The 18,568-nt window shown below is 44.6% G+C and overlaps 1 protein-coding gene across 1 annotated transcript in view; it reads left to right on the top strand.

Moving 5' to 3' along the window:
* magi3b (membrane associated guanylate kinase, WW and PDZ domain containing 3b) overlaps window positions 1-18,568 on the top strand; it is a 162,046-nt gene that overhangs the window by 127,645 nt on the left and 15,833 nt on the right. The window contains exons 6-13 of the mRNA XM_030052035.1: window positions 2,508-2,587; window positions 3,474-3,531; window positions 6,605-6,708; window positions 12,707-12,898; window positions 13,702-14,337; window positions 17,306-17,337; window positions 18,076-18,241; window positions 18,362-18,456. Of these exons, the coding sequence (XP_029907895.1) occupies window positions 2,508-2,587; window positions 3,474-3,531; window positions 6,605-6,708; window positions 12,707-12,898; window positions 13,702-14,337; window positions 17,306-17,337; window positions 18,076-18,241; window positions 18,362-18,456 (1,363 nt within the window). The remainder of the gene's footprint in view (window positions 1-2,507; window positions 2,588-3,473; window positions 3,532-6,604; window positions 6,709-12,706; window positions 12,899-13,701; window positions 14,338-17,305; window positions 17,338-18,075; window positions 18,242-18,361; window positions 18,457-18,568) is intronic.

Raw genomic sequence — 18,568 nt, forward strand, 5'->3', positions numbered from 1 at the left:
AAAAAAAAATCGTGATAACAAAAACAGTAAGTGATAACAGCAACAGTACCGAACTCGTATATAAGTACAATTTAACATATAAGTATACACAATAAGTGAGATAATACATAATAAGCTAAAAAATAAAAATAAATAAATAAATAAATAAAAGTATAGATAAAATATGTAGTTAACAAATTCAGTGGCCATGCAATCAAACGCATCCTCACGTGGTAGCAAACTTCACTGGCATGAATGTAGAGGAATCCAGGCCCAGATAGATGGTATAGATGAATGAGCTTAGTGCTTAGAATGTAAAGCGCAGAGCTCCAGCGAGGCTTAAAGCCTCCGATTTATTCCTGGTGACAGCCCCAGCTGTTTCACGAGGTTTTCTTTTTCCTAACGCAGGTTTTTTTTTTTTTTTTTTTTTTTTTTTTCATGTGTTCTCATAAAGACAACTTCAGTTGTTTTGCTATACAAATCAATAGGGGAGAGTGGGGTAAATAGTGCCAATTTTTACTTAAAGTGCCTTTAAAGCGAGGGGATTACAGTAATGCCTCCAACTAAAATATGCACATATAGTTTAGGATGTTGTGTATCCCTGGGAACAATCACTTTGGATCTTATATAAACTGTTTGAGAAATATAGCTTTCGAAAAAAAAGTGGTTTTGTGGCACAACTTGCCCCCGGTGCGGGGTAAATTGTGCCATTAGAGAGAATACACTGGGGTAAATTGTGCCATTGATAATTGAAGTAAAACAGATCATTTTAATCTCATAAATGATAATGCTATATAAAAGCAAAACAAATTCAATACAAAATTATTTATTTAACATTTATTTATTATTTTAACAAGATCACAGGCCACTTTTCTATAACAAGGCCTAGCGCCACATGAACACAAAATAAAAATTCCAAAATGAGCACCTGCAAATCATCTTCATCTGAATCTGAATAGTTTTAGTGATTAAAGGTAAGAAGACAATGTACAATAACAATAAAATACAATAAAGTAATATATAGTATAATCACAAGTTGTGCTACTGGCACAATTTACCCCAGGCCCTTTGGCACAAATTACCCCAAGCCCACCATTTTGAAAAAAATGCATCCCCCAGCTGTTTTGAGCTAACATCATGCTAACTGTATAGACTCATGGTGTGAACTGTTTTCAAAGTTTTCTATAATTGTTCAAACACTGCCCTGTGATGGACTGGCGACCTGTCCAGGGTGTTTCCTTGCCTTCGCCCTATGAGCGCTGGGATAGGCTCCAGCAACCCCCCCGCGACCCTAGTGAGGATAAGCGGTTTAGAAGATGAATGAATGAATGAATGTTCAAACACAGCAATCAAAAAACCTTGATCATGGAAATTTTACTTTGGAGGGCAAAAAAAGGTTTTTTGAACTTAAATGTGCTTACCTCTCAAGCCATGTGTCTCCCTTCTTTGCAGAGTTAGTGAAATGGATGCCTCTTCAGAAATATGTGGTCACATGACCAACTTCTTCTATGGTTTTCTAGATAACAGGGGTGGCACTACTTGCCCCTGGCACAAATTACCCCACTCTCCCCTACTTAGTTTTTGGGACAATGCCATAAATATAGTCCTCTAAATACAGTTATTAAATGTGGACAGCTTGTTCAATTGAGGACAAAAGTTGTGTTCCCGTCTATAAAAAGCGGCTCATTGGGTCCGTGGTTAAGGTAAGGGTAAGGGTAAGGGTTAGGTGTTAGGAATGATACACTCCATATCTAACACCTACCCATCTCCAATTTTGGTATCATGGGTGGCTTGCAAGGTGATTTTTTTTTTAGAGAAAAGGCACAGGCCCACATCCGTGACTTATCTGCCACAACCCTGAAGAACAACACGCCTCAACATGCTAACGGTTCCGAGTGAATGTGAAACCATGTGGCAGCCCCTGATGCCCGGGACTGGGTGGCAGGAGCTGTCAGACTTGGTCCAGCCTTATGAAATCACCTCGTCCCCTCCGTGTTTACGTGTTGGAGCAAAGTGGGGCCCCCTGTCCTGTCAGATAGTGTTAGGGTTAGGGTTAGGCACCTAGTCCTCACGGTTGGGGTTAGGATAAGTCTCTAGGAAATGAATGTCAGTCTATGTAACGTCCCCCAAAGTGACCTAAATAAATATGTGCATCTATATGTGTGTGCATGTGAATGCGTGTGTTTTATTCATATTTGGCTCTGAGCTACTTGTCTCTAAGGATCTCTGAAGCCCATTATGATTTTCGAGTTTTGTCACGAGCTTGTCGTGTTTCACACTCAAAGGTTGTTTTTTTCTTCCTTTGGAAAAAAAAAAGCCACTTAAACACACATGATGATGTGACAGCTGAATGTAAACCGATGGATCAAAAGGTTTTTTTTGTCGAATCCAATGATGTTTGTGCAGCAGATCATGTTACACAGGAGTACACGCTTGTCATTTTTCTGTCACAGCATGTCTTTGCTGTCGGAATTCTGTTTTCAGGTTCTTATTGTAGATCTTTACTGGGTGCTCTCTGTCCTCCACAGTCATAATACCAAGACGACCACGTGGCTGGACCCCCGCTTAGCTAAGAAGGCCAAGCCCCCTGAGAAGTGTGAGGATGGAGGTATGTAGACCCTGGAAATCCACTGCGCCGCTCGACTCTGGCATGCACCGAGTGCTTCCATTAACCACTGTACGCGTCTTCCCACATGGGCATACCCTTTGCTGTACACGCCGCGCATTGTGCCATGCATTACTTCACACGTATGCACACAGCTCATCAAACATACACAAGCAAGCCGGCTCGCAGATGTCGGCGGATTGTGTAACCTCCTATTGAAATAACGCATCACTTAATACGCACTGTACCTCCGAGCGTCGCGGCCACTTGTCCCCGTTTTTGTCAATGTAAAGTGGGGTCTTGTGTCTGTCCCTGGAATTCCAGGCGTGTTTTCCTTGTCCCCGGGATGGTAATGTAGGCTAAGTGCAGGCAGAGACAGAGAGTGGATATGGCTGAATTAGTAGGGCCCTTCCAGCCTGTTTTTAATGGATTTTTACAGGCGGGCGGAAAAGGTAGTCGGTGCGCTGCCTCTGAAAAGCAACCCCAAAGCTCTCTCTTGCGTGAAGAGCTCTTTTCTCTCTCTCTCTCTCTCTCTCTCTCTCTTTCTCTCTTTTTTCTCTCTCCCTCTGCCTCATATGTTCATCAGGGCGTGACGTGCATCAGCCGTTCCAGCCAGCCTGCTTGTTGAAACCACAAAAAAAAAAATGTTCACTAAATTATTGTAGGCTATTTTCATGGCTACTTTCCTATGCTAAGCGTCTCCATCGGGGGGGAAAAAAAAAACTACAACTTCTGCTGTCCCTTACATAATGCGTTACAACTCCCAGACTGACTGTTAGCAGAATATTGTGCCTGCTCTCCCCCTCTTTCTCCCGCTCTGTTATTTGCGTGTGCTCTGTATTTGCATGCTCTGAACACAATGCCACTCTTCCCTTTTTTTTTTCTGCAGAGTTGCCCTACGGCTGGGAGGAAATTGACGACCCACAGTATGGCACGTACTACGTCGAGTAAGTTGCACTCCTTTGTCGCTGTTACTGTGCCTTTATGTAACTCCAAAGCACTCCCCTTGACAAACGGCATCATTTGCTTCTTTGCATAAGCCTCACAGGCACACACATGCATGTGCAGTGTGCATTTCACTACAAAGGTTAGAGGGCAAGTGCACATTACGCCGCCGAGGGTGCATTCACAATGAACCGGCTAAAATCAATGCCGCCTAAAAATAAACAAATGGTTCACAGCTTATTTTGAACACTTTTCATGATACTCTGCGTTACGTAACGTGTGGAAAGGAAAGCAAGCTCCAAGCATTTACCTGGAGAACAGCTGAAGGATTTTCCTATTGTTTATCAGTGGGTGGCAAGCTGGAACTCTGTGGGTAACATGGCAGGGACATGTATGCACACACAGCATTGATTGAGTTCTCCCCCTGTGTTTGTGTAAGTAAGCAAGTGTGTGTGTGTGTGTGCACAGTCGGTGTGTGTCTGTGCATATTGTCTGTATTTGTCTGTATATACAGAATATGTTTTTGTGCTTACCAACCCCAGCAGGAAATCAGTGAAACAGCCATTATAGCGGCGGTGCAGCGAGCGGAGAGATTTTCAAGTAGGAACGCGGGGAGGCAGGAGAGTGGGGGCTGGAAGGAGAGGTAGCAATCTGTTGTGATGAAAAGAAAATGGAAACGCTCGTGTTGTTTTATTGCTCAGACGGCAGAAGGATCCCTCCTAGGTAGAAGCGACAGGAGAGAGAAAGTGGCACTGTTTGGACAGGGAGAGTCAATGGCACGTAGATGGAGCTCGCTGCTGCCAGTGTTTTAGCTTGAAATGAACACAGTATGAAACAATGGCTTCGGTTTGTACGCCAGGGGGACAACAGGCTGTTTACCTCGTTGTAGAGGAACAGGATGTTGCTGGCAGTCAGGGGTTCATTTCCTACAATATTAAATGGCTAAAAGCCACGGTAGAGTTTCCCCACACAAAGAGGATGCTAGCTAGCCTTATGTGTGCTGTGTGTGTGTGTAAATGCATTTATAATGATGCCACTTCCATAGCATGGCCCTTTGAGAAAATCCAGGCCAATTTATAGGAAAATGCATTCATAAATGACAGCATACAGGCGGTGAACGTGTCAGAGCACAACTGTGTGCATATTATGAGCAGTGTTGGGGAGTAACTGGTTGTATGCGAGTAGTTATATTTAACCCTCCTATTATGTTTGGGGTCAATTTGACCCCAGCCAATGTTTAACGTCTCTAAATAAATGATTAACATAATTTTTTTTGCTTCATATTTAATGAGTGTTCCTAATGTAATGGGCTCTACCGGGTAAAGATGAAATTGACATGATGATATGTTTTCAATGTCCTGTACACACTTTGTAACACATTGGTTATAAATAACAAAAATCTGTACTTAGAAATAATATAAAGCCATTAAAACACCAAAAATTAAAATTTCTTTCCAATTTTAGGTCAATCAGTGAGATTTTATGGTGATTTGCATATTTTTCCATAGTGGCGTAATAGGAATACTGGATGTACAAGTGGGGGTTGCAGGGTTCTGTTTTATTTAAAGGGCTATTTAGGTAATCAACAAAGAAACATAAAGTACTTGACACATAAACTTTGATGACAATTTTAGTTATAATAATTTTGTGGAAGTTTAAACTGCAGGGGTCAAATTGACCCCAAACATAAAAGATGTTCGAAAATGTGAACATAACAGGGGGGTTAATTAAATTACGCAATGAATGCAATTGTAATGAGTTACAGTTACAGAGGAAAAGATTGTTATTAAATTACAGTTACTAATCCAAATGTTGGTGATTACAAAGGGGGATATGTAGAATGCAGGTCATCATACCCACTGGGACAAATTTGAATACAACACCATCAGGGTGAGGGTGGCTTCCAAGCAGCTGTCTCTACATCCTGACACGCTTCATTCATCAGGCAGTATGCTCACAGTTTTTGAGCACTGTTTTTGATTGGTTCTCTTGTTTGAATTTGCCCCGCCTCTCGTCTGCCAATCAAATCGAAGCGTGTGGCTTGAAGCAGCCGGCGTGCCAGGCCTGAGGCCAGCAGCCTACCACTTCAAGGAAGTTTGTTGTTTGTGATCTACAGACTTGTGATTGCATTCTGATTTACAATTACTATTGAAAAACTTTTAATAAAGGGCAGTCAGTGTTGAGTTTATTGTGAGGTTTTACATTGCCTGGTTTAAACCTGTGTTTTTAGGACTTTTAAGTTTAATACATTTGCTCGCTTAGAAAAGCAAGCAAATGTATTAAGTTACATTACTTTGATGAAATAATCAAAATAGTTACATTACTTATTACCAGTGATGGGAGTAACGGCATTACAAAGTAACGGCGTTACTAACGGCGTTACAAAGTAACGGCGTTACTTTTAATTACTGTTTCCCCCGTTGTAACGCCGTTGTAACGCCGTTACCATTACTGACAATAAAATGCGCCGTTACTTGCCGTTACTTACTACTAATACTTATTATTATTATTTTACTATCCTGTTTGAAAAATGTGCGTCTTGTGGAGAAAAAGCGGTGTGTCAATTTTCAAACCAGTCGGACAGAGCGGATAGTTTCGCCGCCTGTTGTACAGAAGATCACGGGTTCAATTCCCCATCCTGACTAACTGACATCACTACTTCAAACTGTAATGTATTACTTTTTCAAAGTAACGTGGCCAACACTGACAATGATAGATGAAATTTGACAGCAATGTCCACACTGAAACAGCAACGCAAAAATATGTGCATTAATAAGAGGATTTAAGAAAAGAAAAAAGTAATCATAAAAATGACTTTCCCCAGTAATTGAATTACTCTTCTGCAGCAGTAATTGAGTAGTAATCAAAATTACTTTTTTACAGAAGTAATTAGTAATTGTAACTTATTAGTTTTGTGAGTAATTGGTCCCAACACTGCTTATTACACTTTTAACAGAGTGACTAGCAATCTGTAACTTACTGCATCTCAAAAGCGACCTCCCCAACCCTGATTATGAATGCACGCTTATGAATTTCAAAACACTGCTCTTGAATCTGAGTGTGTTCATGTTCCAGCCACATCAACCAGAAAACCCAGTTTGAGAACCCGGTGCTGGAGGCAAAGAAGAAGCTGAGCCAGGAGACGGCTGCCATCCAACAGGCCAGCGCACCTCCTCAAGGTAAACACAGCACCGACGCGAAAGGTTACCCTCTTTAACTCACTCAGTGTTTGTAAGGTCAGGGCGGGGACAACATATAAAAGTCATACAGATACGTTTCTGCACATAGAAAGCTACAGTTGCTGTGCAGTTACATATTGTTAACGCAAAGGACGGTGACCTTTGGAGATATCGCGACGAGACACTGTGGCTTCACGTGTGCGCAAATGACTGTGATTTCACCCTCGGGTCTCCTCTGTTGCTCCCGGTGAGTTTCTCGCTCACACAGTCTGCAGGAAACTCCAGTGAGACCCAAGTTACCCAAAAGAGATGAAACTCATTACTTATATAGGAGAGAGAGTGGGGGGGGAGAAAAGGAAAATTCGTTTCTGAAGCCTGCCTCATTTTGCTCTTCTTTTTTTTTTTTTATCATCATTTCTTACAGTATTCTTGTGGAAAAAGTTCAGGAGTTCACGAAACAAAACATTCCCCTCTGGACTTACCCTCCTCTGCCACTTTCTCTGTCATTCTCCTCTCATTTCACTCTTATTTATTAACCTATTTTCTCACTGTTCAGCATAAATAGTAAAGCGACACAGGAATAGCTACGGCATTGACCCCTGCAGTTCCTTTTATTGGAGGCTTGTACTGTTTTCAGTGAAAGAATTTAAGCTCATTCTATTTTTACCCACTCCGCAAATCACTCTGGGCACCAGCATCAGCTAAGTGTCTGACGCGTAATTGTAGTTTAATTACTTTGGCCTGTGCTCTGTATAAATGCTGACCCTTTGACCCCAGCCAGCGCGGTGTGATGAATGTGTTTCCTCGGAACGGAAAGGAGTTTGTAAGTCGTCGTTTCGCACAAGGTTAGTTGGATCGTGTCAACCTTCAAGGGTCCTTAAGCGTCGCTAACTTTTCCACATTTATTTCCCCGCGTCCTCCAGATAATTCGAGTTTTTATCAGCGCTCCTGTGCTGTAACGCTCAGCTCTTTGGATTGACACGCTATTTTTTCTCCCACAGTAAACATTATGAAATAAGTGTGCTTTCATTGCCGTGGATGTATAATAGATTGCAGCAGCGCAGACAGACAGCTGTGTACGGCGCAGGCAAATGGTTGGAGCGAGAGGGGGGGAATGTATGGGAGGAGGGCGGCTTTTAGTGGTGAGTGCGGCAACAGCTGGCGGAACAGCACATCAGAGAGGCCAAGCATAATAAGACATCTCTGCAATTCAGGTGTACGGGGACCGAGGAAAAACCGCCATCTCACCCCTGATTACACAACCTAGTGAGCTGTCAGACGGTTGCTATGATGAAACCAAAACATCATCAATCGGCGGTTACACCTCGGGCTAGGCTTCAGATTGTTCCAGTTTTCCAAGGTTGGAGATTCCCAGGGAGTTTTCATAGGAGACTCCTCTGTGGTGTTTGTGAGCCAGCCGCCACGCCACGCTTTGTGCCCGCACGTTCTCCATGGCTGCTTTTCCTTCGATCGGTTGTGTGTGCATCGTGTGTTTGGTATTAGTTGTCTCCTGGCCTCCCAGCGAGAGTCATTTTCAGTTGTGCTATTGATGCCGCCTTCTCGACGACGGCAGCTGCCGTTGCTCTCTTGATAGAATAACAAAGACGTCTTGTCAATTACGCTGAATATTGTCGCCGGAGATTTGCGACGCAATCGAGTCACTCTTGAGAAATCAGAAAACGTGGCTGTTTGATGCCACGGATCTGATGGCTTCCTCTGCCGCTGGCTTTCAAACGTCTGCCCACAAACACTGGCACAGACACCTTCCTCGGGCTCTCCCACACAAGTATAGGCTTGCACACGCCACTCTCACGTCCTCTGTGTGTGTGTGTGTGTGTGTGCTCTCATGTTTCCTCCCTCCACTCCTGTGCTAGCTGTTTCTCCACAAATATGCAGCCGAGAGTAGTATTTCGGCTGTCACAGGGGAGGAAAAAAAAATGCATTCCATGTTGAGTTTATCAAGCAATTTGAATGTGATTATGTAAATGAGCTTTGCTTGATCCATGCAACAGGACATCTGGAGTCCACACTGGCTGTGATAACTTCCACTCATTCACAGGCCTTCATATCTGGGCCGGCTGTTTATAACTGCTGAATCACATGATATGAGACTGCCTTCATTTAAATTCCTTAGAAGCCCCAGACAGTTTCAACTAGAATGTCAACAAAAATAGGGGAAACCAGTTTTAAGGGTATTTTTCGGTGCTTTTATTTTGAAAGAGTTTAGGGCTTTTATTTTGAAAGGCTGCGGAAGTCCTAGTGTGTGAGCGACAGGAGTACTGGCAGCTGTGGCATGATCACACCAAAATGCAGGCAGACAGAGAAATCCTCATTCAATCCAATGGAGAAATCCAGAAAACCCACCCCTGTTTGAGGCGTCACAGCTCGGTCACCGTTTGAGTTACAGACTTGATTCAAAGCTGAAACGAGTCACGAGACTCGGATCTATAAATCTCCCATTTACATGATTTTGCTATCTTTTACCGTTTTTGAGTTATGGCAGTTTTAGTTTGAGAGTGTTTTCTGCTCCCTCTGAGCTCTTACAATGGGTGTGTATTGCGCATTCCTGAGGCAGCTAGAGTGAGTCACATGTCCAGGCAGAGTGCAGAGCAGAGCACACCAGAGTCAAAAATGTTAGAAAACTCTTCACAGCTCCCACAAACTTGGTCCAATCCACATCAAAACTACATATTTTTGTAGGAATTTTTGTCCTCTTTCCATCTGCATAGTTTTCAAAGCTGTCAGACTTTTACTTTAGACTCCAGGGGCTTAATTAGTGCCAAAAGTCAGCCTCTTCACACCAAACTCCATGGGAAAAAATGAGGTTTTGGCTCTGGTCACTCTGACTTGGAGGTCTTATAAAATCCAAACTAATCGAGTAATGACGAAATCCTTCAGAACTTTTGTTAAGCACTGTGTCCTCTGTCATCTGTTAAATTTTCAAGCCGCTGACATTTACGCCCTGGGAGTAGATAGATTTTGTTCAAAGGTGGAATTTTGGGTGAGAACGTGACTTTGCAACGCAAATTGCGGACTTCCTGTTGGTTTTAGGTCGGGGGTGTCAGCGCGTGAATTGTAGGGCTTGATGAGACCTACATTTCGGCGTTGGTTTGGTCTTTCTAGCACATTCCTGTGGGCTGCAGGGGCTGCCTTTGTGTGCCTAGGTGGCGCTACCGAGCCCATTTTTGCACTTAGGGGGTTCGTTTTTCCATTTTATCGAATTTTTCACCAGACCTGAGGTGCGTGCCGAATTTGGTGAGTTTTTGAGCATGTTTAGGGGGTCAAATTAAGGCCTAATGACACGTAATAATAATAAGAAGAAAGAATCACTACAATAACAATAGGGCTTCGCGCTGTTCCAGCGCTCGGGCCCTAATAAACGGGCAAATGTGCAGTTGTTACTTTGTAGCCGAGCTGTAAAGCCCACCAAGATATTTTTACCTTGGGGGAAACCAGGCAAAGCTGCAGTGGCACGAGCTGTCCTGGAATGTCCTGGCATCGCTTATCTATGCCATCCCAAAATGCACGTTATAGGTCCGGACATATTTTGCGAACATTGTTACTGTGTCTTCGCGTGTCATGTGGAAATAATCCGCCTCAAATTGTGAATTGTGAAAATCCGGGCCACATCTAGCCACAGTGTGTGTAAAAGTAGATGGAGCAGAGGCTGGAAAAGCATATGCAGACGCAGATTTCGATACAAATGACAGACATGTTCAGGCTTTATGTGGACATGCATTGATGTGACGTTGTTAAGTCTGATCTTACATCCCAACAGTCTCCAGAATCAAAACGCCATGTGGAAATGCATCCAAAAGTGAATACCATCTGTTCATGACATCTCATATTTGAGTCTGGCTTATGCCACCATTAGGCTTACGTCTGTCGTGCTATTTCACTTTCCTGATCGACGCTGAAGTGCTAATCTTAACAAGTGTTAGTAGTTTAACTAATACTAATTGCATTAGATGGGTGGTAATTTATCTGTCAAATTTGGGTAGCTGTTTTAGCGCTCGCTTATTTTTTTCTGAATTTCTCAATTTTTAGGAATAAAAGAAAAAAAGGAAATGTGAAAATCTCCCATATCCCTGCAGCAGCATTTGAATAGTTTCATTAAAATCATGTTGTTACACCGTTACAGATTTTCTTGTCTGGCAGCTACACAGTGCTGTTGTACGTTTCCAGAGAGGTGATACAGTGGAAGAAGGCCTGTGCAAAGTGTTACCAAAATTCACCCGTTCTTACACCTCTTCCTGTGATGACTGCAGATTGATTTATTTGTTTGAATCCAAACTCAAGCAAAGATACTTGAACTGACCAAGATGATGCAGGGCCATTGGAGCCAGTGATATGAAAATGAAATACACTTCCTGTCTCCTAATTGGGCACAGTTGGCTTTTTTTTTTTTTTTTTTTAATGCCTTGCAACTCTGCAGCAGTTAGCTGAAACAGAGCAGGGCTCAAACAAACCCACTTTTCTCCTGATACATCTGAAAAAATGTCAGTTTACAGTCAAGAGAATATATTGGGAAGATCTGTGGCTCAGGAAAAACAGATCCAATATTTACTTCAGTCCTAATATGTGCTCAGGTACGTCTTCTTCCATTGGTGTAAACACACTTACGGCCCACCGCTTGTTTCCTAAGGTGTGTGTGTGGGGGTGAGGGGCAGTGTTGAACTCAGATGACACAATGCAGGAAATGAGTCAGATGTGGGCATTCTCATATCTGAACTGTCTCTGACTCAGGTTCCTAGTAATTACATGTCCAAGCGAGGACATTTGTGCTTGTTTTTTTCCACATTTTTCAAACTATCATACTGTTGTTTTTTTTAATATCCTAATTAGTCGTGATTTTTTTTATTATTATATGGCATTGTTGGCTGTAGATGTGATTATTATTTTTGAAGTACTAAGAAGTTTGAACTACCTTTATGGACAACACTGCATTTCTCTTGAGTGAGGCTTTGCCGTTTGGCTTATTCCGGCATGAAGAAACTGGTATCTTGTAAAATCTACTTTTAAAGTAGCCTTCCTAACACTTACCTTGAATGACAAACCATTTCCAAAGGTAAAATGATTCTCGGTGGCATTCCCACAAAGTGACAGGCGCACTCTGACACATTCTCCCAACACACAGTCGCTGGAATCTTCACCGTTTGACACCGGCTGGCTTCAGTTTTATTCTTCTTGAGTCAAAGCTTTAACCCACCTCAGGCCAGAGACAGCCAGGCGGGGAGGGAAAAATGGTGTGCCTTGTGATCTAAAGTGCTGATAGCACAGTAATGCCAATAGTGGAGCTGCCCAATTTAATACAGTGTGACCCTGACAGTTTGTTATCTACTGTGTTGCGTATGCCACAGCCAAGCTGCCGGTTCATATTGATGTTGCCACTGACCTTAAGTTGTTCCTTGCACAACTTATAAAACAGCTCCACCGACAAACCTGCTTTTTCTGTCTCACTGGCTGCAGTGGAAAGTTGAGAAAGAGCCTCGTGCTAAATTGAACAATTTCAGATGGGTTACATCACTTCTCTGATCCATAACGCTGTAATGAATGGCATGCAGCACATCAAACAAGTAAATTAGCAACTAAAGCTAACATTTTATATCATTTTGTCTCTCATTTGTGTTTTGCAGCCTTCTTTCACAGCAGGGTTGCACATTAAGGCTTCTATTGATGGGTTTATCTAGTTCAAGCATGTATAACATGATTGTTAATTAGAAGTGGCTGATTACTGTGTTGATCCTTAGCACATTATGCGTATAATTGACGTTTAATGCAGACATCGAAGGATTTTGCTGTCTTTCAAGAGGAGTGTGCATTCATTAATTCTTTAATTCGGTGATGCTGCTTTTGATGCCGAACTCTGTTTTGAGATTACAGTCATGTTTGATATAGCCTGTCATTAATTCAGGCTTTCTCTGTATCACACGTTCCTCCTCCCCATCCAACTTCCACACCCTCTTACACACACTCACGCACGCACGCACATACACAGGTAAGGGAGCCGCGTCTGGCTTCACGGCAGACCCCGGCCAGCTGAAGGGGGAGATGTACCACACAGCCCTGAGGAAGAGCGCCCAGGGATTCGGCTTCACCATCATCGGGGGCGACCGCACAGACGAGTTCCTGCAGGTGAAGAACGTGCTCAGCGACGGCCCAGCGGCCCAGGACAACAAGATGGCGTCTGGTGAGCAAATTGCACTCACCTTGCTCCCAGAATCACCACAGAACCGCTTCCGTTAACTTTCTTGATTAGCCATTTAGACCTAAGGTACATACCAGAAATTGCGAAAAACGCTGCCATTGTAAAATGTTATTTGGCTGCCACGTTAGTTGTAGAGGCAGATATTAACATGATACACCTGGAGGTACCCGCTCTACCTCTGTGGTGTTCACTTACCCTAACGCTCTCCCGTGAGTAGCAACGAGGCAACAACAACAGCTCCAGCTCTGTCAAGGGCACAGTTTTGTGGCACTGTCAGATTACGGTGGGTGTGAAGCCATCTAACATCTTTGTTCTTCAGTTTCTGATTTTGCTATTGCCTCGCGGCAGTCTGCACATCATCAGCCGCTGTGAGCTCTCTGTGTGTGTGTGTGTGTGTGCGCGCTCATTGCCTATGTGTGATGGGCTCAATGGTGAGATGTGACAGAAAACGACACCCCTTTCTCCTCGGCGCAGTAATGATGTGGCTGAGAGCACTGTTCAGGTTTGCTCAATAATAGAGTGAGTGAAGGCAGGAGAGGAAGAAGGTAGGAGCGAACGGCGGGCGGAAGATGAAGGGAAAGGGAAGAGGCAGAAGGGGCTGCCAGAGTGAAAATATGAGAGCCGCGAAGAGAAGGACATTTTAGAAGATAGATCAGTGTGGCGATGCCAGGAACACTTTCCAAAGCGATGTAGGGAGCTTGATGTCTACAGTAAATATCTGAAGAAATTTCCCTGTGACTCTCTCCCCTTCTCTCTCTCTCTCTCTTCCTCTCTCTCTCCCTCAGGTGATGTAATTGTGGAGATCAATGGGACGTGCGTGCTGGGGAAGACCCATCCAGAGGTGGTGCAGATGTTCCAGTCCATCCCCATCAACCAGTACGTGGACATGGTCCTCTGCCGCGGCTATCAGCTTCCGCCAGACGTCGACCTGGACAGCGACGACCCTCCTCCCCCTCCCCCACCGCCGCCGACCGCCCAGCCCCAGCAGGCCCTGCAGGGGGGCGAGGTGGTCACAGCCGTGCCCCTTATCAACGGACAGCCGCTGCTGGTGAAAGGCGACGTCCTGCACGGCTCCTCGCAGGAGCTCCACTACGTCACCACCGACGCCAGCGGCCGGCCCGTGGTGGCCGCCCTGCCCAACGGGAGGCAGGGGGAGGCCACGGGAATGCTGCAGCCGGAGCTGGTGAGCGTGCCGCTGGTGAAGGGGCCTGGAGGGTTCGGGTTCGCCATCGCCGACTGTCCGCTGGGCCAGAAAGTGAAGATGATCCTGGATGCTCAGTGGTGCCGCGGCCTGCTGAAAGGAGACGTGATTAAAGAGATCAACAGGCAGAATGTCCAGACGCTGAGCCACGCCCAAGTGGTGGACATCCTCAAAGACCTGCCGGTGGGCAGCGAGGTCAATGTGCTGGTGCTGCGAGGAGGTGAGAGGCTGGAGCAACACGGGGTCTGTCTGCTTTTCTTTGTACTGCTCTGTTTCTTTCCATCTATCTTGTCCACTGCAAAAACTCAAAATCTTAACAAGATTATTTGTCTTATTTCAAGTCAAAAATGTCTTATTTCTAGTCAAAATATCTCATTACACTTAAAATAAGACATGATCACCTCAGAAGAAACTTGTTTTTAGACTATTTTCACTTGTTTCAAGTGAAAATTTGCTTGTTTCATTGGCAAAATTTGTTTCTTGTTTCTAGTTAATTTTCACTTATTTCAAGTGAATTTTCACTTTTTCCACTGGCAAATTTTGCCAATGAAACAAGCAAATTTTCACTCGTTTCAAGCAAATTTTCACTTGAAACAAGTGAAAATAGTCTAAAAACAAGTTACTTCTGAGGTGATCATGCCTTATTTTAAGTGTAATGAGATATTTTGACTAGTAATAAGACATTTTTGACTTGAAATAAGACAAATAATCTTGGTAAGATTTTGCGTTTTTGCAGTGTCTGTCTTTCTGCCTGTTCATGTAACTGTCTCTTTCACTGTATCTATCTTAGGGCTGGGCAGTATATTAATACTATACCAATATTGTGATATGAGACTAGAAATTGGATTTTGCATGCTATAATATCATGATGTGGCAGAAATTATGTCATCTCCTGGTCATAAATTAGGGATGCACCAATATGGTTTGTTGAGGATATTACTGATATCCAATACGTCCCACCAACAGCAGCTGATAACATTATGTATTTCTGAAGAATCGAAATTTGAATGAGTTGTGCAACAGGTTCAGCTGTTCAGACAGGCCCGTCCTAACACAATTAAGTGTTTCAGAAACAATAGACCTCCTAATAGGCTCCTAGAAAAATGTGCACAAAAATGCCAGCTTTAACCTTCAATATCGGTCAATTATGGTGGTAAAATTATTTTTGATATGGCTTTTTAAATGTTATTTTGGCCACTACCAATCTGTCCATATATCAGTCCATCCTTATTTGAAATGCTGCATTGTAGTTATGAGATACTGTCTGCACTTATCACACTGTTCTAGCTGTCCTATTTTTGGTCTCTCTGACTGCTAAAACTCTCTTATGAGGAAATATGTTATGAAAGCACCCACAGTCGTCCCTGCAGTATTATCACAATTTGAGCGAACGTCGAGGTGTTCGCTCAAAGATGTTGTGACACTTGATTTTGCCCACATCTCCCAGCCCTAATCTACCTCCTCCTCCTATCTTCCCCCTTGTGTCCATGCATTATTCCCGTGCTGTAATGCCTTAACATGGTGACAAAGTGTGTTATTGCTGTCAATACAACTTCAACAGTGGCCATGGGAGATGGGGTCAGCGTGCTGATACTGACAGGAGGTGAGGTGGCGGTCGGGGGGGGGGGGGCCGACCTCACACTGTTGTGTTGTAGAAGCCTGGCTGATTTCACTGTGTCTGCAGTCTGTGTAAGGTCACCACATAAGGGACTGCTGCCCCCGTACTGGAATCCATCCACCTGCACCTCCTCCTGTAGCATATGATAATTAGAGTTGAACCGGTATATCCCTCACGTTCAGTGTGCCTCTTTACACACACACGCACACACACACTCTACTCACACCACAGACCTCGAGCATCTTGCCCCCCTGTGTGCCTCCACTCTGCCCGCCTCTATTTCCATCGACTCTCGGTGAGGCATACTGCAGTCTGTTGCAAGTCTGAGTGGGGAATTACATAAGCGTGGGGATGAGCCTCATTCCAAGAGAGAGAAGGAGGGGGGGGGTAGGCACCCTTCAATGTCTCCTACATCCATCTCCAGGCACCCTGGGGAACCGCTGCGCAAGTCGATGAACCCTGGATTGGCTTTGATCATCGACCGAGCGCAGGGGATTTCTGCATGCCTCTATATCCGTGGCCCCTTAAAGAGCCATGGCTAAACGGCTGTAGCGTGGAAGGCCCCGGGGTCCTCCTCCTCGCAGCCGCACCCCAACCCTCCTCTTCCCTCTGCCAGCCACCCACACTCCTCACCCATATACCCCCTCTACCACCACCACCATGTCCTACTCCACTGACACGCTGCATGACCCTACAACCGAAGCGGGGCTCAGCCTCACTCGGCCTGCCCGGTTGAGGAGCTAATGCCAGATTTAACCCTCATTAGACAAAGGCCCTTGGCTTGGGAGTGGAGATCTCTGTGTGTGTGTGTGTGTGTGTGGAGGGGTGAGCGGATGGTTGTGCATACCTAAAACAGAGGAGGGAGTGCAGCAGACGAGGAGAGAATGGGTGTGTTCTCAGGTGCGCGCATACCACATTGGTCTTATTTCATGGCCTTTTGCAGTGGAGCTTTCACATCCGCCTCCATTAACCCTGTCACGCTCTTCAGGCTGAGAGTGTTGGTCCTGGCCCTGCAGGGCTGCGAGCGTTTTTTTTTTTTTTTTTGCAGATCCTGTTAACGCGGGGGCGACGGGGGGAGGAGGGGCGGGCGGGCGGCAGGGGCTCCTCTCTCCTCTAAGGGCTGAACTGCAGGGAGCAATCGGAGTGCGAGAGATGCAACGTGTGGGTGTGCAGCAAACAGAAAGAGGAAGAGGAATTATTGATCATTGAATTATATGCATGAACATCTCTCACTCTCTCTCTCTCTCTCTCTCTTTCTCGTGGTCTCCCTCGCTCCCCTTGCCTTGCAGCGGGCTCCTTCCGTGTAGTCAGCAATCCTCCGCGCGCGTACTGTACACATATTTCCTATTTATCTTTAATCGCACATGGTTGCATGTTCCCTAATGGAGCGTTCTGTAGTGAGTAGACCTCCAGAGTTTCGAGCACATCACAGGTTTATTTTTAAGTTCCCTCTCCTGACTTCTCATTCAGAGAGGCAGTGCCATCTGGTGGCCGGCGGCTCAGGGAGAGGCTTGTTGCTCTGAATTTTCGCCGTGTTGCTTACCATATCCTGTTATATGTCTCTCCATAGGTCAAACATCCCCTGTGAAGAGTCTAAAGCCTGTGAGTAAAAGCGGATATCTTTCCATATTTCTTCAGTATTGTTTCCCTGCGGGCACTTATCCCTCAATTTAATTTCAAGGCCCTTTGTCCTTCAGCTTAACCAGTAAGCCTCTGTTGCATCGAATTAAATGATAGCAATAAATTTGAATATTGATTATGTTTCTGGGCGCCTCCTTTTGTTTGCACTGAAAAACGGTCTTAATTACTTCCTTTCAGTATTCGTATTCTCAGGGCCATTGTCAGGGGATTGCAATGGTAATGAAGCATGGAGCAGCCTCTTTAGATATGCTGGTATTATTAATGCAACAGTTTTAGATAAAGAAGTTGCCCTTTCTCCCTGAATAGGGCTGTCGCGGCCATAGGGAAATCTTTGGTTTTTCCTGTGGATTTTAAATTACATTGAAGTCCCATAGCTGAGCCATCAAAACAATGGGAGGAATGTAAAGTGAAAACAGCCTGTGTAGAAGAGAGCCGGTGAAGTGACCTTTATTGCCTTTGGTATTTTATCACTATTAGGTCCTCAGCCACTTGCCGAGGTAATGAGGTGTGGAGACTATCAATAAAGTGTGCAATGCCCTTCATAGGTGAAACCAAAGGAAATGTGATCTCATGAAAAACAGAGCCGAAATCGTAAATTATGGTTTGTCTTCATCTGAAATTGGATTCACGATGCTTGAAGCGGCACGCGTTGACTTGACAGCTGTGCCGTGTGCATCCGTGTATGTGTGTATCCGTCAGAGACAGGAAATGACGGCCAGTACAGAGACTTTAGACTGCGTGACTGACTCAGCGCCGCAGGCCCTGTCTTACCACTCCAACACGAGCACCCTGCGCTCCGCCGACTCGCCCAAACGCGACGCCACGGAGATGTACCTCAAGTCCAAGGCCTTGTTGGAGAGCAAACGTAAGTGCAGGCCGCCATTTGTTGTCCTTAACACCTGCTTTTTAAGCTCACGCCCAGTTAAGCTTAAATCCCTTGCCCTCGTGAACACTGAATGGTGATCGAGTGTTAATTCCTCCACAGAGCCTCACACCAAAGACATCGATGTTTTTCTAAAGAGAGACATCGAGACCGGCTTTGGCTTTCGGGTTCTGGGAGGAGAAGGTCCAGAGCAGCCAGTAAGTATATACAAACCTGTCCTGACCCGGGAAAACACTCAGCTCTCATTAGGCCTTACAACTCAGTAGTTTTCAATTTGAATTTTTGTCCACATAAACATGTTATCTAATT

The sequence above is a fragment of the Myripristis murdjan genome, chromosome 5 (genome assembly GCF_902150065.1).
Source record: "Myripristis murdjan chromosome 5, fMyrMur1.1, whole genome shotgun sequence".
NCBI classification, from domain to species: Eukaryota; Metazoa; Chordata; class Actinopteri; order Holocentriformes; family Holocentridae; genus Myripristis; species Myripristis murdjan.